This window comes from Thamnophis sirtalis, unplaced genomic scaffold (genome assembly GCF_051295495.1).
Source record: "Thamnophis sirtalis isolate CommonGarterSnake01/CBP01778 unplaced genomic scaffold, rThaSir2_p1.2 scaffold_2, whole genome shotgun sequence".
NCBI classification, from domain to species: domain Eukaryota; kingdom Metazoa; phylum Chordata; class Lepidosauria; order Squamata; family Natricidae; genus Thamnophis; species Thamnophis sirtalis.
The window spans coordinates 33,270,639-33,292,172 of NW_028261382.1; the positions used below are offsets into that span (position 1 = coordinate 33,270,639).

General features: G+C 47.0%; 2 protein-coding genes across 2 annotated transcripts in view; both read left to right on the top strand.

Annotated features, from left to right (window-relative positions):
* Window positions 1-8,637, top strand: part of ADAMTS13 (ADAM metallopeptidase with thrombospondin type 1 motif 13) — a 38,719-nt gene extending 30,082 nt beyond the window's left edge. The window contains exons 24-28 of the mRNA XM_087704687.1: window positions 862-1,201; window positions 2,727-2,873; window positions 5,171-5,347; window positions 6,808-6,992; window positions 8,188-8,637. Coding sequence (XP_087560813.1) covers window positions 862-1,201; window positions 2,727-2,873; window positions 5,171-5,347; window positions 6,808-6,992; window positions 8,188-8,334 — 996 coding nt within the window. The 3' untranslated portion in view covers window positions 8,335-8,637. The remainder of the gene's footprint in view (window positions 1-861; window positions 1,202-2,726; window positions 2,874-5,170; window positions 5,348-6,807; window positions 6,993-8,187) is intronic.
* Window positions 8,638-10,652: 2,015 nt separating this feature from the next.
* On the top strand, window positions 10,653-18,726 carry CACFD1 (calcium channel flower domain containing 1). Its single transcript, XM_087704688.1, has 5 exons — window positions 10,653-10,925; window positions 14,057-14,129; window positions 15,005-15,130; window positions 17,002-17,109; window positions 17,652-18,726. The coding sequence occupies exons 1-5, from the start codon at window positions 10,805-10,807 to the stop codon at window positions 17,746-17,748; spliced, it is 525 nt and encodes a 174-aa protein (XP_087560814.1). The 5' UTR covers window positions 10,653-10,804; the 3' UTR covers window positions 17,749-18,726.
* Window positions 18,727-21,534: the final 2,808 nt, after the last annotated feature.

Genomic DNA, 21,534 nt, shown 5'->3' on the forward strand with positions numbered 1-21,534 from the left:
TAGGCTACTTAAATGAATTTTTAAGTCCAGTCTAATCTAATCGACGTAGTTACCGTATTTTTCAGAGTATAAGACGCACTCGCCCCCCCTCCTAAAAGAGGGTGAAAATTTGGATGTATCTTATACACTGAATGGAGCCCCGCCCACCCGCCAGCCCCCAACCTTGGGCTTCAGCCTCCAAGCAATTTGCCTCCTTGCAGCAAACAGAAACAGCCTGTTTCAACTTCAGCACAGCCTGATTATCACAAACAGCTGATTATCAGTTGGATTGGCCTCCCAACCATCAGCTGTTTCAGGCTGCCAGGATTGCTATTGCTGCCTCCGCACACTCCATTTTCCGCCCATTCTGATCCCCGCCGCCCAGAATGGGTGGGAAACGGGGCGCGTGGGGGCTGAAAACAGGATGCGGAGGCCGAAAATGGGGCACGCGAAGGCGGCAATAGACAGTGGCAATCCCTGCAGCCTGAAACAGCTGATCATCGGGAGGCCGATCCAAACCGACAATCAGCTGCTTGTGCTTATCAGGCTGAGCTGAAACTGAAACAGGCTGTTTGCTGTTTGCAGCAAGGAGGCAAGTCGCTGGGAGGTGGAAATTTTTTCCTCCCCAAAAGCTAGATGCGTCTTATACTCCGAAAAAATACGGTATATTGAAAGCTAAACAGCCAAACTGGTTAATATTTACTCTGGGGACAGATTTGGAAACTTCCCAGCTGAGAAACTGAAAAGGGAAAAAAGGACATTAGTAGACCGGTTCGGTACTAAGGTCCAGAAAACAGGGTAGAGGCAGTCCTCGACTTACGACTGGTAAGCCCCCGGTCGTAAATCGAGGACTGTCTGTAATCTCTGGTTCTCTCCTTCCAGTGCTCCGTCTCCTGTGGAACTGGCATCCAGAGACGGCGGGATTTCTGCGTCAACCCCCAAACCAAGACCAGAGTCAACCCTCTCTTGTGCATGCACGCCCCTAAGCCCATGATGGTGAGAACGTGTTCCACCACCCCATGCCTCGAACAGACCACAATGAAGGCAAACCTTGGAGCAGATGTCCCGACACCAACCCGGCTTCCAAGGGCAGAGGCCCTGACCACCCCTGAGGCCACTCATCCTCTCAAAGGACGTCAGGACCAGGCCTTCGACCTTCCGTGGTCAAAAGGAGAAGATCTCGAGAAGAAAGAAACCAAGGCAGATCTCTCAGAAGAATCCAGTTACGTAGCACTGTTGGTTATTAAGAGGGCTTTAATCTGAGGCAGGATCTGTCCCCTGCGGAAACAGGATTGGGTTTGGCGGGAAAATCCAGCAAAATCCGGCCTGGTATTCTGACCTAGGTTTCCCCAGGAGCACGAAGCCGAGTCCTCGTCCCGATAAACCCCTTTTATTGAGTTGACAGTGAATTCCTCTCCAGCAAAGTCTTTCCTCTCCCACAGTCTTTCAAGAGAGTTCCCAATTACCGACCGTTATCAGGCTTGGAGGGTGGCTAGGCCAATATCTTTCGGAAGCCGCCATACTGGGCAAGAATGCAGGAATGAACAAATTGTCTCCTGCAAACTCCACTCCCTTTCTCCCCCTCTTATATTTCCTCTGGGAGGGGCCATTCACGGTCCATTTGCTGCCTTCCTCCCAAGTCGACCCTTGTTCCTTAGTTGTTCCCTTCGTCTGGAAACTCTATGCATGCGCACACTGGGAACAGGCTCCAGCTGTTCTTCTGCCTCGCTGACTCTGAAGGCCGCTGATAATTGTCAGAGGGCCCTGGCCCCCTCTCTGCCTCCGACGCAGAGCTCTCGTCCGAGCCTTCCCCAAAGAGGAAGAGAATTATATTCCCCTCCCCCTTTTGGAATTTAGGAATTCAAATTCTGTGTAGGAATGTAGCTGCAGATGAGTCGATGGAGATCAGTGAAGATCTCTGCATAAATTACTAGAATATAAGATGAGGGCAAAACCCCACTCAGTAATAGCACTGATGATGTTACCGAATTTGGTAATGAAACGTCTGCAAGAAAGCCACCAAGCTCAGACCACCAGACCCCCACCGTCCTCCTCCTCCTCCTCCCTGCAAACCCACCTCTCTAGTAGCACCGATGATGTTATCTAGTTTGGTAATGGAACGTCTGCAAGAAAACAACGAAGTTCAGAGACCAAGGACATCACAGTCCTCCTCTCCTCAAACCCCACTGATGATGTTATCCAGTTTGGTAATGAAACATCTGCAAGAAAACCACTAAGTCCAGATCACCCAACCCCTCAGTCTTTCTTCTTCTTCTTCTTCTTCTTCTTCTTCTTCTTCTTCTTCTTCTTCTTCTTCTTCTTCTTCTTCTTCTTCTTCTTCTTCTTCTCCTTCTCCTTCTCCTTCTCCTTCTCCTTCTCCTTCTCCTCCTCCTCCTCCTCCTCCTCCTCCTCCTCCTCCTCCTCCTCCTCCTCCATCATTTCCTTCTAGCACTGATGACATTACCTAGTTGGGTCATGTAACATCTGCAAGAAAACCACCAAGTTCAGGGACACCAAGATGCCCACAGTCGTCGTCCTCGTCCTCCTCCTTCTCCTCCTCCTCCCCTCCTCCTCCTCCTCCCCCCCCCTCCTCCTTCTCTACACAATTCCTTCCAGCACTGATGATACTACCTAGTTGGGTCACAAAATACAAATATTCTCTTCTACCCAGTTTCCAAGGTGTGCCCCTCACCTGGCTGCCCCCACCTCTAATGTCTTCTCTTCTTCCTCTGGTGTTTTTCATCCAGGTATCTGCGGAAGGCAGTGGCTGGGTCCCAGTGGATTAATCAACATGACGGGTGTGCAAGCCAGGATTTGCACGGCTGCCATAGGCCGGCCTTTAGGGGAGATGATCACAGTCCAGGTGTTGCAGAGTTCCTTGAACTGCAGCGCAGGTGAGCGTCCCACGCAGGTTGGTGCCGGTCATCAACCCAGGAAGCCTCCAATTCGTATCTCCTCATGTTTTCCATCTTTTTTCTTATTCGCTTCTCTTGATGAAGAAATAATAGAATTCATCCTCAAATTCCAGTTCTTCTGTTTATTGAACTACATTTTATTTATCCATCCATCCCATCCATCCATCCTGTCTGTCCTATCTATCTATCTATCTATCTATCTATCTATCTATCTATCTATCTCTATCAGCTATCCATCCATCCATCCATCCATCCACCCAATCTATCTTTCTGTCTCTCCATCCATCCATGCATGCATCCATCCACCCTATCTTTCTATTTATCCATCCATCCACCCACCCACCCACCCACCCACCCTTCCTTCCTTCCTTCCTTCCATCCATCCATCCATCCATCCATCCATCCATCCACCCAATCTATCTTTCTGTCTGTCCATCCATCCATGCATGCATCCATCCACCCTATCTTTCTATTTATCCATCCACCCACCCACCCACCCTTCCTTCCTTCCTTCCTTCCTTCCATCCATCCACCAATCCATCCATCCATCCATCCATCCATCCATCCATCCACCCAATCTATCTTTCTGTCTGTCCATCCATCCATCCATGCATGCATTCATCCACCCTATCTTTCTATTTATCTATCCATCCATCCACCAATCCATCCATCCATCCATCCATCCATCCACCCACCCAATCTATCTTTCTGTCTGTCCATTCATCCATGCATGCATCCATCCACCCTATCTTTCTATTTATCCATCCATCCATCCATCCACCAATCCATCCATCCATCCATCCATCCATCCATCCATCCATCCATCCATCCATCCACCCAATCTATCTTTCTGTCTGTCCATCCATCCATGCATCCATCCATCCATGCATGCATCCATCCATGCATCCATGCATCCATCCATCCATCCATCCATCCACCCTATCTTTCTATTTATCCATCCATCCATCCACCAATCCATCCATCCATCCATCCACCCAATCTATCTTTCTGTCTGTCCATCCATCCATGCATGCATTCATCCACCCTATCTTTCTATTTATCTATCCATCCATCCACCAATCCATCCATCCATCCATCCATCCATCCACCCACCCAATCTATCTTTCTGTCTGTCCATTCATCCATGCATGCATCCATCCACCCTATCTTTCTATTTATCCATCCATCCATCCATCCATCCACCAATCCATCCATCCATCCATCCATCCATCCATCCATCCATCCATCCATCCATCCATCCACCCAATCTATCTTTCTGTCTGTCCATCCATCCATGCATCCATCCATCCATGCATGCATCCATCCATGCATCCATGCATCCATCCATGCATCCATCCATCCACCCTATCTTTCTATTTATCCATCCATCCATCCACCAATCCATCCATCCATCCATCCATCCATCCATCCATCCACCCAATCTATCTTTCTGTCTGTCCATCCATGCATCCATCCACCCTATCTTTCTATTTATCCATCCATCCATCCACCAATCCATCCATCCATCCATCCATCCACCCACCCAATCTATCTTTCTGTCTGTCCATTCATCCATGCATGCATCCATCCACCCTATCTTTCTATTTATCCATCCATCCATCCACCAATCCATCCATCCATCCATCCATCCATCCACCCAATCTATCTTTCTTGTCTGTCCATCCATCCATCCATGCATCCATCCACCCTATCTTTCTATTTATCCATCCATCCATCCATCCATCCACCCAATCTTTCTGTCTGTCTCTCCATCCATGCATGCATCCATCCACTCTATCTTTTCTATTCATCCATCCATCCATCCATCCATCCATCCATCCATCCATCCATCCATCCATCCATCCACCCACCCACCCTTTCTGTCTGTTTGTCTATCTGTCTGTCTATGGGTCTATCTGTCTATCCATCCGTCCACCCACCCACATCAAATTTAGAGTCTAAATTTAGGTTAGGTGTGTGTGAGTGTGTTGTGTTGTGTGTGTGTCCTGATCCCCTTTCATGACCTTTCAACAAGCCGGATTCACTTAACAAACCGTGTGGCTAACTACTTATCGACTGCACTGATTCGCTTAACAACGGTGGCCAGAAAGGTCGTACAATGGGGCAAAACTCCCTCAACACATGCCTGGCTGAAGAACAGGCATTCCGGGCCCCGATTGTGGTCGTAAGTCAAGGACAACCTGTCAGTCAGATGTATCCAGGGCTTAAAAGGTTTTCAGGAGGGCCCAATTTCTCCGTCATGTCTTTCTCCCCAGGAGAAATATTACTCTTTGCGACCCGGACGATGTGGAGGATGGCTTGTAAGAAACTGAAGCTGTTGATGGTGAACACCCACACCAACACTCTGATAATAAGGCAACGCCGGCTGTTGTCGGGCAGTGGCGTTGTGCTATACTACACCAGCAGGTTGGCAGAGAAGAAATACCATCAAGGTGTGTAAGTCAGTGGGACGGCTGGCCACTAGAAGTTGTGGGTGCTCCAACACTTGAGGCTTTTAAGAAGAGATTGGATAGCCATGGGATATGGGTTAGATTGACAGAGTTTGGAAGGGACCTTGTAGGTCATCTAGTCCAACCCCCCCGCCCAAGCAGGAGACCCTACACCATTTCTGACAGAGGGCAGTCCAGTCTCTTCTTGAAAGCTTCCAGGGATGAAGCTCCCACAACTTCTGTTTGATGGGTGGGTGGCTCTCACTGTCAGAAAATTCCTCCTTATTTCTAGGTTGAATCAATCAATCAGAATAGAGTTCAAAGGAATCTTGTAGGTCATCTAGTCCACCCCCGCCGCCCAAACAGGACACCCGACACTAATTCCAACAGATGGCAGTCCAGTCTCTTCTTAGAAGCTTCCAAGGATGAAGCTCCCACAACTTCCGAAGGCAACTTTTGTTCCGTTGGTTGATTGCTCTCACTGTCAGAAAAATTCCTCCTTATTTCCAGGTTGAATCTCTCCTTGGTCAGTTTCCATCCATTATTCCTTGTCTGGCCTTCGGGTGCTTTGGAGAATAGCTTGACCCCTTCCTCCTCTCTGGGGCAGCCCCTCAAATATTGGAAGGCTGCTCTCCTGTCTTCCTTGGTCCTTCTCTTCCCCAGACTGGCCATGCCCAGTTCCTGCAACCGTACATCGTGTGTGTTTAGCCTCCAGTCCCCTAATCATCCCGGTTGCTCTTCTCTGCACTCTTTCTAGAGTCTCCACATCTTTTTTATAGTGTGGTGACCAAAACTGGATAGCGTACTCTAGGTGTGGCCTTACTTGATAGAGTGGTATTAGAACCTCTCTTTATCTTGATTGTAGCAATAGCAATAGCAGTTAGACTTATATACCGCTTCATAGGGCTTTCAGCCCTCTCTAAGCGGTTTACAGAGTCAGCATATCGCCCCCAACAATCCGGGTCCTCATTTCACCCACCTCGGAAGGATGGAAGGCTGAGTCAACCTTGAACCGGTGAGATTTGAACCGCTGAACTGCAGATAACACTCAGCTGTAGTGGCCTTCAGTACTGCACCCTAACCACTGCGTCACCTCGGCTTTGTATCCCTCTGTTCATGCAACTTAGGATTGTGTTGGCTTTTTTGGCTGCCACCACACACTGGTAGCTCATATTTAGCTGGTTGTCCACTAAGACTCTCAAGATCCCTCCCATAGGATTTCCTGCTTGAACTGGGGGTTGGACTAGAAGACCTTCCAGATCCCTCCCGACTCTGTCATTCTGTCTTCTGTTTCCTATTCTATGTCCTTCGCTGCAGCAGAAAGGAAAGCGATCCCTGCTGGCAGTGAAATCAAAAGCAGACATTGATTTAATTGTCACAGGATGGAGGTTGGACTAGAAGACCTCCCAGGTCCCTTCAAAACTCTGTTATTCTGTGTTCTGTGTTTCCCCCCCTCTCTGTAGCCTGTGACAGGCAGCTGTTTGGTCCCCAGGGGCTGATCCTGAACCCAGGACCATTGCTGGATGGGGAACGACAAATGGCTTGCAGGATATTTATCGATGTGGCACCCCATCTGCGCATTGCCATTCATGCCATGTATGTGGAGTTCCAAACAACGGCCAACGAAACACACTCCAGCTACATTTCGGTAAGGTGTGAATTGGGACACGGACCCCTCATGTTGGAACATAGAAGGAGAGGGAATGGGAGGGACCTGGGAGGTCTTCTAGTCCAACCCCCTGCTCACGGCAGCAGACTTTGTAACATCTCAGACAAAGGGCTGTCCAATCTTTTCTTGGAAAACTACACATAGATAGATGATAGAAAGATGATGGAGGGATGGATGGATGGATGGATGGAGAGAGAGAGAGATGGTGGGGTGGATGGATGGATAGATGGAGAAAGAGAGGGAGAGGGTGAGGATGGATGGATGGATGGATGAAGAAAGAGAGATAGAGTGGATAGATGGATGGATGGATGGAGTGAGAGAGAGAGGGTGTGGATGGATGGATGGATGGATGGATGGAGAAAGAGAGAGATAGGATGACGGATGGATGGATGGATAGATGGATGGATGGATGGATGGAGAAAGAAATAGGGTGAGGATGGATGGATGGACGGATGAAGAAAGAGAGAGATAGGATGATGGATGGATGGATGGATGGATGGAGGAAGGGAGGGAGGGAGGGAGGGAGGGAGAGGGTAGGGATGGATGGATGGATGGAGAGAGAGATAGGATGATGGATGGATGGATGGATGGATGGATGGATGGAGAGAGAGAGATAGGATGACGGATGGATGGATGGATAGATAGATGGATGGATGGATGGATGGATGGATGGAGAAAGAAATAGGGTGAGGATGGATGGATGGACGGATGAAGAAAGAGAGATAGGATGATGGATGGATGGATGGATGGATGGAGGAAGGGAGGGAGGGAGGGAGAGGGTATGGATGGATGGATGGATGGAGAGAGAGAGATAGGATGATGGATGGATGGATGGATGGATGGATGGATGGATGGAGAGAGAGAGATAGGATGATGGATGGATGGATGGATGGATGGAGAAAGAAATAGAGTGAGGATGGATGGATGGACGGATGAAAGAGAGAGTGGATAGATGGATGGATGGATGGAGAGAGAGATAGGGTGTGGATGGATGGATGGAGAAAGAGAGAGATAGGATGATGGATGGATGGATGGATGGATGAAGAAAGAGTGATAGAGTGGATGGATGGAGAGAGAGAGAGAGATAGAATGAGGATGGATGGTTAGATGATGGACTTCCAAAATAGCCACCGATGGAGGCAGGCTGAGCGCGATCACCATTTCCCTATTCCAGATTCGAGACATCGAATCCTTGAGGACTACCGTCTTCCATGGCAACCGTCTTTTCTACTGGGAATCCGTCGGCAGCCGAGCCGAGATCGAATTCAACCGAGCCCTGGCCAACGTCAGCTTCCGAGCGGAGTACTGGGCCACCAAGTAGTCCTTTGTTAGCTCGGCCGATGTGGAAAACGCCGCGAAGGAGGCAACGCCAGTGTAGTCGGAAGGGACCTTGGAGGTCTTCTAGTCCAACCCCCTGCTCAAGCCGGACAGGAGGCAGGAAAGGGCCCACTGCTGAGCTCTCGGCCACAAACTTGAAACGGATGAGCGAAGCTTTTATTGTGCCTTTCTGTAGATGTCTTATGCGTCTGTTTTTGCAAACCATGGTTTGCTGGAGCAGGGGCCTACCTGCAGGGTTGTTGTAACAAGGACTCGGCGCTTGAGCATCAAAATCAATCCCCGTGGACTAGCCACTTGGTGCCTCTGAAAAAAAGTGAGCTGCAGCTCGCCAAAACTTCTGCCTTTGAATAAAACATAGTTGGGGAAAAAAAGACACGCCTTCTTCCTCTTAAATTTCTTTTCCCGTTGCCGTTGACTAGCATCGTCCTCACCTTCATCGCGGTTTGAACTCGGCCTGGGCTCAAAAAGTGGCAGTTGGCATTTGCAGGAAAGGCGTAACTTGGTTAGTCTCGCCTCGGGAATTCCTGCTTGTTGAGGATTTTGAGGGATCGTGGATTGGGCCCTCGGAGAAGGGAGTAAATGATTAAATGGACGTAGCAATAGAAGAGAATATTTGGAGTTCCGGGTTGAATTGTGGGGGTCCTTGGTGCCCTCTGAGGTGAGTTGCGTTCAGTCCCAGCACTGATGATGTTACCTAGTTGAGTTATGAGAGGTCTGCGAGAAAACAAGCCAGCTCAGAAAGCTCAGAGTCCTCCTCCCTCTAAACCCCACTCCCTTTTAGCATTGATGATGTTACCTAGTTGGGTCATGAAACGTCTGCAAGAAAACAACCAAATTCAGAGAGCACCAAGGACCCCACAGTCCTCCTCCTCCTCCTTGCACACCCCACTTCATTCCAGCACTGATGATGTTGCCAATTTGGGTTATGAAATGCCTGCAAGGAAACAACCCACCAAGGACCCCACCACAGTTAATAGGGCCTGAAAAAGTCTGGGTCTCTCTCTCTCTTCTCCCTCCCTCCCTCCCTCTCTCTCATCTTTGCCATTCTCTCTATCTCTCACTTCTCATCTATCTCTGTCTACTCTCTCTCTCTATCCCGCTCTCACTCATCTTTGTCATTCTCTGTCTCTCACTTCTCATCTGTTTGTATCTACTCTCTTTATCATCTGACTCTCATCTCTCTATCCATCCATCCATCCATCGATCCATCCTATCTCTCTCTCTCCATCCCCCCCTCTCTATCCCCTCCTCTCTCTCGCCATTCTCTCCCTCTCATTTCTCATCTGTATCTACTCTCTATCATCTGTCATATCTCTCTATCTCTCCATCCCTCTTTCTCTCATTCTCTCTCTCTTTCTCACCTCATCTGTCTGTATCTACTCTCTTTATTATCTCTGATTCTCATCTCTCTCTCTCTCCCCATCTCATCTGTCTGTATCTACTCTATCATCTCTCATATCTATCAATCTCTCCATCCCTCTCTCTCACTCATCTGTCATTCTCTCTCTTTCTCATCTCATCTGTCTGTATCCACTCCCTTTATCATCTCTGATTCATCTCTCTCTCCATCCTATCATCTATCTATCTATCTATCTATCTATCTATCTATCTATCTATCTATCTATCTATCTATCTATCTATCTATCTATCTATCTATCTCAATCACTATCTCTGTCTGTCTCTCTATCTTTCTATATCTATCTATCTATCTATCTATCTATCTATCTATCTATCTATCTATCTATCTATCATCTATCTATCCCAATCACTATCTCTGTCTGTCTATATCTATCTGTCTGTCTGTCTGTCTGTCTGCCTGCCTGCCTGCCTGCCTGCCTACCTACCTACCTATCATCTACCTACCTACCTACCTACCTACCTACCTACCTACCTATCCCAATCACTATCTCTGTCTGTCTGTCTGTCTGTCTGTCTCTCTCTCTCTCTCTCTCTCTCTATCTATCTATCTATCTATCTACTTGCCTGCCTGCCTGCCTGCCTACCTACCTACCTATTGTGGGTCTCGGCAATTGGGTACCTAGGCCAACTAACTTCAAACTAAAGAGATGAGGTGAGTGTAGAAAGTCACAAAACAAACTATTATGAATGGGTTTTATCACAGAGCCTGTGCATCTGTTGGTCCACTTCAGCCAGGGGGGAAAAAATGATGCGGGCACCATCGCCCTCTCTGGCCAGGTTACTCTCCACAACTGGGGACGAGCCCAGCTTTCTCCCTGCCCTCCTCCTGCAGTGGGGAGGGGACCCGGCATGCATTGCCAGAGGGAGCAATGTGTGGGGAAGCCTCGGCGTCTGGAAGGGGGGCAGGGCAGCTGGCTGTCTCTCCATTGTCCGCCTGCAGCCGATGGGCAGCAGCCCTCCTTGGGCACTGGGGATGCCCTGAGGACTAGCAGCGTGGCCAGTCCGTCTCGCAAGGGGAGGGAGGGGCAAGCAGGATGAATCCCCAGGAGGAGCAGCCCGAAGCCGACGACGGGGCACCAGCTGCCACCCAGGACGATGGGATGACCTGGTGGTACAGATGGCTCTGCAGGCTGGCTGGCATCTTAGGGGCCATCTGTGAGTATTTTCTCCTGGGACCAAAAAAAACCCCAAACCCCAGTCCTGCTGGGACTTTGTGTGTTTCTCTCTGTGTGTGTGTGTGTAAAATGACCTGTTCTTTACAACCGAAAGCATGCATTCCTTCCATTTCCACCTCCTAAATATTGATTCCCTCTTGATGGAAAAGCTTTTCTTCCTGGCTGGGCTGTACTCAAAGTTGTGTGTGTGTGTGTGTGTGTGTGAGAGAGAGAGAGAGAGAGAGAAAGAGAAAGACAGAGAGACACACCCACAGAGACAGAGAGAGACAGAGAGAGAGACAGACAGAGAAAGAGACAGAGAGAGAGAGACAGAGAGGGACAGAAAAACAGAGACAGAGAGAGAGACAGAGAGAGAAAGAGGGGGGGCAGAGACACAGAGAGAGAGACACAGAGAAAGAAAGAAAGGGAGAGAGAGTGGAGAGAGAGGGAGGATCTGTTTTGCACAATCCAATGCATGGCTTCCATCTCTCCTTCCTATCTATCTATCTATCTATCTATCTATCTATCTATCTATCTATCTATCTATCTATCTATCTATCTATCTATCTATCCTACCTACCTACCTACCTACCTACCTACCTACCTACCTATCTGTATATATAATCTCTCTCTCTCTCTCTCTCTCTCTCTCTCTATCTAATCTACCTACCTACCTACCTGTATATCTATCTATCTGTATATATAATCTCTGTCTGTCTGTCTGTCTGTCTGTCTGTCTGTCTGTCTGTCTGTCTGTCTGTCTATCTATCTATCTATCTATCTATCTATCTATCTATCTATCTATCTATCTATCTTCTAATCTCATTTTATCATTCTCTCAATCTCTCTATGTCCAAATTTCATTTTTACCTCTTTCTGGAGACCCCCACACAGGCTTTCATTTTCATTTTATTTTGAAAAGGGGGGGCATGTTTATTGTCAGCTCCGTCACCGCTTGAGGCTGTCTTCCGGGCAAGGCTCAGATGCCTTGAAAAAACTCTTGGAATTAAGTTACTTGGGTGAGCTGCGCTCAATGGAACGGACGCTCCAGGCAGCGGGGAAGATCGTGTTGCAAGGATAATGTAATGTAATCGTCAGCTGGGCAGCAGCCCTGCCTGGTTATTCTGCCCTTCTGGGACAACAAAAACGGGACTTTTTAAAGCCAGCGGCAGCCTCCAGTAGAGCTCTGGGGGTTAAGCCAGTCAGATAGGAGAGGGCACCACCAGGAAATACCAGGCTTGGAAAGTTGGGGTTAATAAACACCCACTAGGGTGGGGGCCATGGTCTTTTCTGAGGTGGGTGCTTTCCTTGGAGACGTTTCATTACCCTACTAGGGAACACCATCAGTTCTAAAAGGGAGGGGGAAAGTTCCTGTGTGTTTATATGTAGCAGTTCTGAGCTTGTTTGTTTTCTGGCAGATGTTTCATTATCCAACTAGGAAACATCATCAGTGCTAAAAGGGAGTGTGATTTGCAGAGGACAACTGCGAGATCCTTGGTGCTCTCCAAGCTTGGTTTTACAGATTAACAGAGTTGGAAGGGACCTTGTAGGTCATCTAGTCCAACCCCCCTCGCTCAAGGAGGAGACCCTGCATCATTTCTGACAAATGGCAGTCTAGTCTTCTTGAAAGCCTCCAGTGATGAAGCTCCCACAACTTCCAAAGGCAACTTCGGTCCCATGGGTTGATGGTTCTCAGAAAGTTCCTCCTTATTTCTAGGTTGAATCTCTCCTTGGTCAGTTTCCATCCATTATTCCTTGTCTGGCCTTCAGGTGCTTTGGAGAATAGCTTGGCCCCCTTCCTTCTCTCTGTGGCAGCCCCTCCCTCAAATATTGGAAGATGCTATCATGTCTCCTCTGCTCCTTCTCTTCACTAGACTAGCCATGCCCAGTTCCTGCAACCGTTCATCGTATGTTTTAGTCTCCAGTCCCCTAATCATTTTTGTTGCTCTTCTCTGCACTCTTTCTAGAGCCTCAATATCCTTTACAGATTAACAGAGTTGGAAGGGACCTTGTAGGTCATCTAGTCCAACCCCCTGCCCAAGCAGGAGACCCTGCACCATTTCTGACAGACGGCAGTCCAGTCTCTTCTTGAAAGCTTCCAGGGATGAAGCTCCCACAACCTCCAAAGGCAACTTCTGTTCCTTTGGTTGATTGTTCTCACTGTCAAAAAAATTCCTCCTCATTTCCAGGTTGAATTTCTCTCCTGGATCAGTTTCCATCCATTATTCCTTGTCTGGCCTTCAGGTGCTTTGGAAAATAGCTTGATCCCCCTCCTCCTCTCTGTGGCAGCCCCTCAAATATTAGAAGATGCTCTCCTGTCTCCCCTGGTCCTTCTCTTCCCTAGACCAGCCATGCCCAGTTTGTGCAACCATTCATCGTATGTTTTATCCTCCAGTCCCCTAATCCTCTTGGTTGCTCTTCTCTGAACTCTTTCTAGAGTCTCCACATCTTTTTTATAGTCTGGTGACCAAAACTGGACGCAGTACTCTAGGTGTGGTCTTACTAAGGCTTTATAAAGTGGTGTTAGTACCTCCCTTGATCTTGATTGTATTTCTCTGTTGTTTGCTTACAGGCATTTTATTACCTAACTAGGTAACATCATCCGGGCTAGCGGGTGTGGCTCCCTCTCTATTTACACACAGTAGCTCTGGGCTTGGTGGTTTTTTTGCAGACATTTCATGACCCATCTAGGGAACATCATCAGTGCTAGAAGGAAATGGGGTTTGCAGGGAGGGCGAGGAGGAGGAGGAGGAGGAGGAGGAGGAGGAGGAGGAGGAGGAGGAGGAGGAGGAGGAGGAGGAGGAGGAATTTGAGGTCCTTGGTGGTTTTCTTGCAGACATTTAATGACCCATCTAGGGAACATCATCAGTGCTAGAAGGAAATGGGGTTTGCAGGGAGGAGGAGGAGGAGGAGGAGAAATGTGAGGTCCTTGGTGGTTTGCTTGCAAACGTTTCATTACCCAACTAGGTACCATTGGTAAGAAAGTCTGGAACAAAACCTCACTTGTCTTGCTCAGCAACGGGAATTTTGAGCTCAAATGTGATCATAAGCTGAGGACTAGCTGCGCCTACTATGTGATTTTTCTTGTCTTCCAACTTCTTCTTCCTTTCTTCTCTTTTCTTTTTCATCCAGCTTGTGCTTTTTCCGGGCTCTGGATGTGCCTGACCATTTACCCTCTGAATATAGCCGCCGGAGTCTGGATGATGTAAGTATCGATCCATTTCCCTGATCGAATCTGGGATTGGATTTAGACTGGACTGAATTTGGGACTGGATCGAATCTGGGACCGTGGCTGGCCGGATACCTTTCTGTTGATAGCCTCAAAGCAATGGCTAGGAAGTTTACATCTATTGGATAACGAATTGGGGAGAAAATTCAGAATTTCCCCCCCAATGACCGCAGCGAGAATCTTTGCATCTGCCAAATTGGAAAACCACATCAATTCCTACCATGGAAGAACAGATTGGAAAATTCTGGAATTGGCTAAGATGGTTAAAATTAGCTACTTTAATTAGGGAAAAGAGACATTAACTAGCTTTGTTTGATATCACCTCTGGATTTCTGCCCCAAAGAAATACAAATTGCTCTGACAAGGCGGCTCAGTGGCTAAGACACTGAGCTTGTTGATCAGAAAGGTTGGCAGTTCAGCGGTTCAAGTCCCTAGTACAGATATCCTGCGTGAGCAGGGGGTTGGACTAGGTGACCTCCAAGGTCCCTTCCAACTCTTGTTACTGTTTAAAAAAAAAACCCTTGGTTTTGATTTTTTCCAGGGCTAAACGCTTTGTTGCGACAGAAATGGAGAGAGTTTATTATTCTTATGTTAAGTGAAAAGTTGAGGTTAGAATTTTAACTCTGCGATTTTATGGCACTGGATTAAAAAAAAATCTCCCTTTTAGTTGTGTTCTTTTCCTCGACCGATTTTCCCCGCAGTTTTTATTTCCATTTGTATTTTATATCAAGGGGGGGCGGGGGAATGAAACATTGTTTTTTTTAAAAGGAACTGGCTAGAAAGGGAAGGTTTTCTGTGCAGAAGAATAGATGGGAACTGCCTTAACTGAATCCGTTTATTTCCTTCCCAAGGTTGAATGCCTTCATTCTCATACTATGCGAAGCTCCCTTCTGTTGTCAGTTCATTGAGTTTGCAAATATTGTCTCGGCCAGAGCAGATAAGCTGCGTCCTTGGCAGAAGGCCCTTTTCTATTGTGGGTGAGTGTTACCTTTGTGTTATCCTCGGTCTTAGCAAACAGCCTCGCTTTTTAAGGGGTCTGGAGGCTGAGCTGTACAACGAATGGTTATAAACAGATGAACGGAGTTGGAAGGGACCTTGTAGGTCATCTAGTCCAACCCCCTGCCCAAGCAGGAGATCTTACACCATTTCTGACAGAGGTCAGTCCAATCTCTTCTTGAAAGTTTCCAGGGATGTAGCTCCCATAACTTCTGAAGGCAACTTCTGTTGATTATTCTCACTGTCAGAAAGTTCCTCCTTATTTTCAAGATTGAATCTCTCCTGGATCAGTTTCCATCCATTCTTCCTTGTCTGGCCTTCAGGTGCTTTGGAAAATAGCTTGATCCCCCTCCTCTCTGTGGCAGCCCCTCAAATATTAGAATATGTTATCCTGTCTCCCCTGATCCTTCTCTTCACTAAACTAGCCATGCCCAGTTTCTGCAACCGTTCATCATATGTTTTAGCCTCCAGTCCCCTAATCATCCTGGTTGCTGCAGATATGTCTAGCGTATTGAAGAGAAAGACTGATAACAGTCTTCCAGTATCTGAGGGGCTGCCCCAAAGAAGAGGGAGTCAAGCTATTTTCCAAAGCATCAGAAGATAGGACAAGAAGCAACGGATGGGAACACATCAAGGAGAGAAGCAAGCTGGAATTAAGGAGAAATTCCCCAACAGTGAGGACAATTAATCAGTGGAACCAGAAGTTGTGAATGCTCCAACACTGGAAGTTTTTAAGGAGAGAATTGGACAGCCATTTAACAGATGAACAGAGTTTTGGAAGGGACCTTGTAGGTCATCTAGACCAGTGTTTCTCAACGTTGGCAACTTGAAGATGTCCGGACTTCAACTCCCAGAATTCCCCAGCCAGCATTCGCTGGCTGGGGAATTCTGGGAGTTGAAGTCCGGACATCTTCAAGTTGCCAACGTTGAGAAACACTGATCTAGACAAACCCCCCCTGCCCAAGCAGGAGATCCTACACCATTTCGGACAAACGGCTATGATGATGTGAACCTCACCGTATAGGGATCGAGGCCAGCTTTAGCAACTGGATATTTTCCGTGAAAAATGGGGAAGCGGGGAAGGGAAATTCCAAAATCACCCGCCAACATCTTTCCCTTGTGTTTGCGGAGAGAAAAAAATCTCGTCTCCTTTACTCACTGACCATAACCCAGTATTGTTTTTCCTGGGTGTTGTTCTAGTCTTCTATTGACATATGTATATGCCCGGAATGGTGTAAGAACTCCTGCTTGAGCAGGGGGTTGGACTAGAAGACCTCCAAGGTCCCTTCCTGTCTGATGATCCTGTTTCTATGACCAGCCTCGGAGGACTTGCGATGACACTGCCTCTTTCACCCCGAGAAACCTTGAACCGATCCCTATTATCTCTAGAAAACGCTGGAAGAATGGCTTCTTTGAGTGCCCTTGCCAAGTAAGATAACTGCCGCCTGTCCTTGACTTACGACTTATGTCCTCGACTTACGACCCTTGCTTTAGCAAAGATCCAAAGTTTCAGAATTTTGCTTGACAACTGCATGATTCAAGTGGTAACGGCAGTGATTTGCTGAAGAACGGTGGCAATTAGGTCATAACTCCGTTTTTTCGGCAAGGAAGGGCGTAATGTGGGTCAATGAGCAATCGGTCATAAACCGAGGACTACCTGTACGCTGTTGAGCTGATTTGGGCTCCAGAATATCTGGTGGGCAGCAGGGAAAGGTTTCCCAAGACGCAAAGGGAAAAAAAAGAAACCTCAACCCGTGTCTTATTTTTCCATTTTCTGTCTCCGTTGAATCTTTCCTGGCTAAATCGTGATGAATTTGGCTTTTATCTCTGGTTCGTCTCTCCTTCTTTCCAGGATGGCTGTGTTCCCGGTTATTCTAAGCCTGACTCTGACTACCTTGTTCGGCAACGCCATTGCCTTCGCTACGGGCGTGCTTTATGGGCTGTCTGCGCTGGGTAAAAAGTAAGATTTTTTTCTCCCTACTCCCTCCCCCTGGGGAATTAAATTTGGTTGCGCCCTAAAATGGCTTCTACTGTACTGCCGTGAAATGGCTTCTACTGTACAGCACAGTGGAACCCTAACCCTAACCCTGAAACACCTCAAGCAATTTCAACCCAACTTGGTACAGAGATGACTTACCCTCTGGAGAAAAATACTGTGGGGGTAAGACACCCCTAACTCCCCTCGGGGTGTGGGTTCTGTTGAGATGCAGCCTGTTGTGCCTTTCAATGGCTTCTACTGCACAGCACCGTGAAGTTGCCATGGTAATGGCTTCACAGTACTCCACAAGGGGGCTCCCTCTGATAAGGGGGACAATCCAATATTAGAAATTACGTTTGGTCCGGACATTCCCCACCCCCCATAAATAAATAAATACCCGGGAAACGCCGGCTTATCGGCTAATATTAAATAAAAAGATGCAATCTTCTTGAAGGCCTACTCCAGGTGTGGATCTGATTCTGTTGTGCGGAGCGATCTCTCGACACCTCTGTTGTGTTCCACAGGGGAGATGCCATCGCGTATGCCAGGATGCAACAAATTCAACAAAAGCCAGCCGGCGGCGATGGGACAACAGGCAACATTCATGCGCAACTGGTGTGACGTTTTCTCCCCCACACACACACTTTTTGAAGCAGACTTTCACTCCACGTCCCCTGTGTTCTTTTTGAAGTGCTTCCGAAATGAATTCCGTTTAAAAAACAACAACAATGCCTTGAATTTCTGCATCACTGTGAATTTTAATACGCTGCCGTTTTTCAGGATTTGAAACGGGGTCTGAACAACTCCCAGCCCTGCTTAAGATCTCAGGTCAAAGTGAAATCAAATCAGGTGCAAGGAAGAATTTTTTTTCACACATCCAGGTGAATTCTCTTTGGCTGTTTTGGAAGAGATGGAAGCATCCGTTACAGTTTGCATCTCAAATTTTGAAGAGTGGGCAGAAGATCTCTTCCTAATGTTGCCACGGTTTCCACTGCTTTTTAAAAAAACCTGCTCCTTTTACACTTCACAACTGTGACAAAACCGACACAACAGTGTGTAAGTGCAGGGGAAGGATGAAATCAATGGTTTTCTAGAAGCTTTGTGTATTGCAGTGATGTCCAACTATAATTGCAAAAGGGTAAAGGTTTCTCTTGCACATACATGCTAGTCGTTCCCGACTCTAGGGGGCAGTGCTCATCTCCGTTTCAAAGCCGAAGAACCAGCACTGTCCGAAGACGTCTCCATGGTCCTGTGGCCAGCATGACTCAATGCCGAAGACACACGGAACGCTGTTCCCTTTCCACCAAAGGTGGCTCCTATTTTTCTACTTGCATTTTTTAACATGCTTTCGAACTGCTCGGTTGGCAGAAGCTGGGACGAGTCATGGGAGCTCACTCCGTTATGCGGCACTAGGGATTCGAACTGCTGAACTGCCGACCTTTCTGATCGACAAGCTCAGCGTCTTAGCCACTGAGCCATCGCGTCCCTGAATTTGCAAATATTGCAAAACCAACGCCAAAACATGGATAGATTTTTTGGGGGATGAGAATTGGAATGCCGAATGTCTCAAATTAAAACTCAAGAGTAAAAAAAAAAAAAGATTTAAAAAAAATCCATGCCGTGTTTATTTGCAGCAATTAATCCATCTCTGATTATCGTTGGAGAGTCGCAGAAACCAGGGAAAGGAAGCAATTTTTGAAACCAGGAAAAGGAATTTTTGAAACCAGAAACAGGACAGAAATGAATTTTTTGATTGCGTTTTTTTTCTCTCTCCCTCTGATAAATGTACTCTTTGCGCTCCGAAGTGTGACGTGACTTTGGTGTCGTTTTTGACCCGTTCTTCAAACTTTTGCAAAGCATTTGGGGGGTGGGGGTGTTTTTTCACAACCCAGAGCCTTGTTCTCTGCATTTTTAAAACTGCTGTGATTTCATATTGTTAGAAATTAGCGGAGTGTGTTCTGATTGTGTGATGCGTTTCATTAGGCAGAGAAATAACCGAACGATTGTTTTCTTGGCAGTGTGTCTTAATTTCCCTTTCGGGGGGGTCTCTTCCTTATTCTAGGATTTTCGGCAACCAAAATTTGGAATTTCATACCGAAGGCTGTTTCCTTCTAGCGGCTTCAAATGCCGAGAAAAAAAAAGAGAGGTTTTCGCAACAGTCGAATAAGGCTGGGCCAATCCACTGCGTTATTAAAACGAAGGAAAAATTCCCAGCAGCGCAAATTTTCTTATTTTTTAGGGGGGTAGATGAAAGATCTTCTTAGGGAAAGGGTTAAATGGATGTAAAACCATTTCAATTCTTCGTAATTGAAAAGCACAACACTTCGGTTCCTTTTTTAAATTTTGGGCTAGGTGCATTTTCTGTTGTGGAATATGTATGTGTGTGTGTGTATGTGTTGCATTTGTGCTGCTAAATAAATAAAGGGAGACTAGCATAGATCTATTTCAAGCTATTTAGCTCTCATCAGCTAGCCATACCCTTACCGGGATTTGAACCTGTGCTGTATTACATATTAGGCAGTTGTGTTAGCCACTAAGCCACAGTATACCTATTTCCCTGGCTTAGCTGAGAAGGGAGGAGAGCCTGTGGCTTAGTGGCTAACACAACTGCCTAATATGTAATACAGCACAGGTTCGATTCCCAATAAGGGTATGGCTAGCTGATGAGAGCTAAATAACTTGAAATAGATCTATACTAGTCTCCCTTTATTTATTTATCAACACAAATGTAACAAAGGCAACATTAAAAATAATGGCTTTCTGTCTGGATGGTCTCTTGGGATGAGCCGATAGACAGAGAAAGGAAGCAATATGCTTCCTCCCATATTTGGGCATACCAGGGGTTGTGACACAATGCATATATTTTGCATCGTTGTCCATATCGATAGTCCTCAACTTACAACAACAATGTTGCTTGTCAGAAGTTCGCACACACACACACACACACACACTGCAACTGTCATAAGTACATGCCAGTTGCCAAGCCTCTGAATTTGGTCGTGTGACCAAGAGGATGCTGTAACGCCCTTAAGCACGAAAAACAGTTGTAAATCGGTTTTTTTAAAGTGACGTCATAACTTTGAATAGTCACTAACTGAATTGCTGTAAGCTGAGGACTACATGTGTTAGCTTTCTGTATGTCTCCCGCCCCACACCTATTTTATACTGTTGGTTTACGGTTAACTTATTATTGAGAAAGTTTTATTCATACATACATTCAAATTTTATTTGACCTTTGTGTGATATTCATTTAGACTTAAGATCTGTTGTTATGGCACTGAGATTCTGCTTCTTAATCAACTGTTTATTCTTTACCAGAAGGCAAACACGGAGTTATTTCTAGGAGGAAATGCTGCGAAGTATTAATTTTAGCTGCAATCTCAGCCTATTTTATAGAGTAAGGCTCCGTGAATTCAAATGTTCTTCCCAGTAGACATGGAGAGTGATATTCGGTGTTTTGACTGGAAAAACACATTAGGCAGCTTTGATAAGAAAAGAGGCAGCTGCTTTAAAGATTTGGATTTCCAAACTCCAAAACACGTTTGGGAAATTAGATTTTGGAAGTTTGCGGGGGTTTTTTGGGAATGGAACTAAGAGGACCGACTGTGAGCACTAAGGATGGCATTGAAGCTAAAGGTTCCCCTCGCACATATGTGCTAGTCGTTCCTGACTCTAGGGGGCGCTGCTCATCTCCATTTCAAAACCGAAGACGTCTCCATGGTCATGTGGCCGGCATGACTCAACGCCCGAAGGCGCACGGAACGCTGTTCCCTTCCCACCAAAGGTGGCTCCTATTTTTCTACTTGCATTTTTTAACATGCTTTCGAACTGCTTGGCAGAAGTTGGTGCAAGTCACGGGAGCTCACTCCGTTACACACGGCGCTAGGGTTTCGAACCGCTGAACCGCCGACCTTTCTGACCGACAAGCTCAGCGTCTTAGCCACTGAGCCACCTTGTCCCGGGATGGTGTTGGGGAACTGTAAAAAACAAGTGTTTGTAGGGATTTGGGAAAGGCAAAATTCTAACTTTGTTTTCAGGTTGATGTCATCTCTCGCATGTGACATCGTGAAATTTGGCGCGAAGACGACTTAAAACCAGATGAGGCTTTTTGCCTTGCTGTTAGGACTCAGATGAGAAGGGGCAGTAGACCGGGGGGGGGGGGGGGGCTGGCAGTCCTTGACTTATGATGGAGAGCCTAACATTTCAGTCGCTAAGAGGCGAGAGTGTTGTTAAGGGAGTTCGGCCCCGTTTTCTACAATCGTTAAGTGAATCCCTGGGGCCGTTCAGTTTGTAGCATTGTTCGTTAAACAAATCTGTCTCCCCCCCCTCCCTTGACTTGGCTACTCAGAAAGTCGCAAAAGGAGACCGTCGTAAGTAGGAAGCAGTTGCTGAGCACCTGTATTTTCG

Coding starts and splice junctions, on each gene's coding strand:
- CACFD1 (XM_087704688.1), top strand. CDS start 10,805: ATGAATCCCCAGGAGGAGCAGCCCGAAGCCGACGACGGGGCACCAGCT. Junction 14,130..15,004: donor GCCGCCGGAGTCTGGATGAT/GTAAGTATCGAT, acceptor TTCCTTCCCAAG/GTTGAATGCCTTCATTCTCA. Junction 15,131..17,001: donor AAGGCCCTTTTCTATTGTGG/GTGAGTGTTACC, acceptor CCTTCTTTCCAG/GATGGCTGTGTTCCCGGTTA.